This window comes from Branchiostoma floridae, chromosome 9, assembly GCF_000003815.2.
Source record: "Branchiostoma floridae strain S238N-H82 chromosome 9, Bfl_VNyyK, whole genome shotgun sequence".
NCBI lineage: Eukaryota > Metazoa > Chordata > Leptocardii > Amphioxiformes > Branchiostomatidae > Branchiostoma > Branchiostoma floridae.
In genome coordinates, this window is record NC_049987.1 from 4,351,022 (window position 1) to 4,353,911 (window position 2,890).

General features: G+C 40.2%; 1 protein-coding gene across 1 annotated transcript in view; it reads left to right on the top strand.

Moving 5' to 3' along the window:
• Positions 1–2,890, top strand: part of LOC118422437 (vesicular glutamate transporter 1-like) — an 11,691-nt gene that overhangs the window by 6,250 nt on the left and 2,551 nt on the right. The window contains exons 4-5 of the mRNA XM_035830000.1: positions 968–1,094; positions 2,732–2,842. Of these exons, the coding sequence (XP_035685893.1) occupies positions 968–1,094; positions 2,732–2,842 (238 nt within the window). The remainder of the gene's footprint in view (positions 1–967; positions 1,095–2,731; positions 2,843–2,890) is intronic.

A 2,890-nucleotide genomic window follows, 5' to 3' on the forward strand; every position in this document is an offset into this window, starting at 1 on the left:
GGCGACAGATGTGTCGTCGGGCGTGGCGTAACTGGTAGAGCGTTCGACTCGAATCTATAGGTCCTGAGTTCGATACCCGCCGTGCCCCCGACGTTGTGCCCTTGCGAAAGGCACTTAACACAACCTTCCTCACTTCACCCAGGTAAAAATGGGTACCTGACTTCGGTCGGGGAGGTAAAATACTACCTTTACCTTATGTCTGTACCGTATATGTGGCACTGTCAATATAAGTTACAAACTTGAGTGCAGTGCCACATTGTCCTAGTCTGTCAAAAAGCAAATAGAAAAAAAGGCAGATGGCCGTCGAAACGTTTACGGAAGAAATGAAAAGAAGCTGTGTAACGAAGAAGACTTTGTTCGAAAAATCTTTCGAATATGCTTCTAAAAAGTTCAATTCTATAGTTATTTATGAAATCTTGTAGTTTAGGACAAAGGATGAATTAAGAAAAGATGTTACATCTGATATCATTATGAATCACATGATTACATGTTCGACTGTCCCATCTCTTCGCCAACATTGACAAGGGGACAACTTACAAATATAGCAAATCTCGAATGCCACCTTCCATCTTTCACCAAAGCAAATAAAAAATATTCAGAGAGAGAGAGAGAGTTCAGAGACTAACTGAATCATCACAAGTGGTGTGTACCTAAACTCATATTCAGGTTCAGGTCCGGCTTCAGGTCCAGCAGTTCATGTTCAGATCCGGACTTAAAGTTTTTAGGTTCAATTCCATGTCCGGGTTTTAGGTACGCACAACTAATCATCACTAACAAATTTGTGATTACATGGACCATTTTAGATTGTCATAATGCCCCTACAGCTGACCAGCAATGGGACAGCTCTGATGCTGCTGCTGATGATACTGATTATAATGGTTATGATGATGATGATGATTATAGACAATTGGAGTAAAGGTCAGCATTATAATTACTTCACTTATGGTTCTTTTTTTTTCAAACTCAGGCGGGAGTCCTAGCTGGGATTCCAATACTAGCATTTGGAGCCTTAGAGCCGGTGTTCGCTTTGTTGGGAAACTTCCTCTGCAAGTATGTCACAACAACTGTCGCGCGAAAGGCCATGGCTGTCACTGGTATGCTTTATCATTAAGTCACCTAGGGCAACCTTTATCCGCTGTATGTAGAAATATTGTATTTGAGGATCGTTAAGTAGGTGGAAGGTAGTTTCACATTGCAATATTCTGAAAATTCTGACATTTGAAACTGCGATATTCTGAAAATTCTGACAGTTGACCTGAAATCTCTAAACACCTATTTTTTTTTTACAACAACGAATCTAGATTACCCCACGGATTAAGCTGAACTAGCGTTACATGTTATCAGGGGTACCTAAGTAATCATACGATACTTACGAAAACCATACGGTCCTTGTGGAAAACATAGTTACGATCCTTACTAATCTTTTGGAAGAAAGCACGGGTCACGTCACACAAAGATATCTTTGCGTATGGGCTCATCACATCCAGCTAAGCACCAAAACCCCTACCTACGTATATTAGTTCAAATTTGTAAAAGACATTCTGGGTTAAAAAATACACATGAAGAAAAAAAATCTAACGGGGGCCGCCCTAAGACGGTTCCCGTCCTAAGACGGTACGGATTTTTTGCTGATCTTATTATCCATAAGTACACCGTGTTTGTTGCCACTGACTATGCTGATTACAAAGGTAAATAAACCAAGTCCATGCACACAGCTTTAATTTGCATTCCAAGTATACTTTAACATATTTACTTCATGTTTTTTTAAAAACAGAATTCTAACAGTAATGTTGAAAGTGCTGAATCACTGCGGTCACCGGCCTCTGCGTATTGGCGGCTCGTGTCGCTAACTGTACGAACTCGTCCAAGCAGTCACACAACTGCCATGATACACATAAATAAAGCTCCATAAAACACTAAGAATATGGGTCTTCAAATGTTTGTTGAGTAGAAAAGCAACCAAAAGGAAGCGACATAAACATTGCCACCATTGTACTCCCAAGGGAGTGTGGCCGTGAAGGTGGCAGACAAGAGAACGCTCCAAAGATTTATTTGACTGTAACAAATGATTCGTGCTGTCTATGAAAATAAGACTTGATAGAGAGATGTATATGATATTTTCATATAATCACACAGAGTTTTGTTGATGTTGGTGGTGTCGTTTTTTCGTAATGTTTTTTTTAGTCGGGCATTCACAATCAGTGCATTCAGCCCATTGCCCGTCAAAAACATCAGCTGGATTGTTCTACGTACAGCCTTCCTCATATGAGACAGAAAGTACATACAGTCACGATTTTACTGTTAAAAGTAATCTAAAATATCATACTATTAATTTTTTTCTGTGTACTTAAATTTACCTCTTACTTCTGAAGAGAGCAAAATGTAAAAAAGCGTACCGAGTTAGGCACACTGTCCAGCGTAGCACAAAATTGGAAGGTTACATACACGAAATTGTCTCACAGTGTTTGCCGCTTGTAACACGCAGCGCGAAAGGTTCATGAGCCACATTAATGCATTTCTTATTCAAGTATGTTGTTCAAATCTATGTGTAAAAAATTCAGTCATCAAACTTTGACCAGTCTCAGGCAACTAGCGATGGAGCGCCATGAGTTTGAGCGCAAGAAAAAGCGTACCGTGTTGGGGCACCTCCCGTTAGAAGATGAAATTATTAAAATTTCGAACTTGATAAATGTTCTTTTAGATGTTATGGGAGATTTTTCTTTACCTTCAGCTTGTCTCTGCACTTCTGGATGCCTTGTCGTGGCGGCCTATACCACCAACTTTGCCGTGGCAGCCTGTTTCGTCGCCGTAAGCTTTGGATGTTCAGCAGCGAGGGTAGCGGGTATGTTCTTTTCATGTTTTTTTTTTCTATTGCAGATTGGTGTTACCA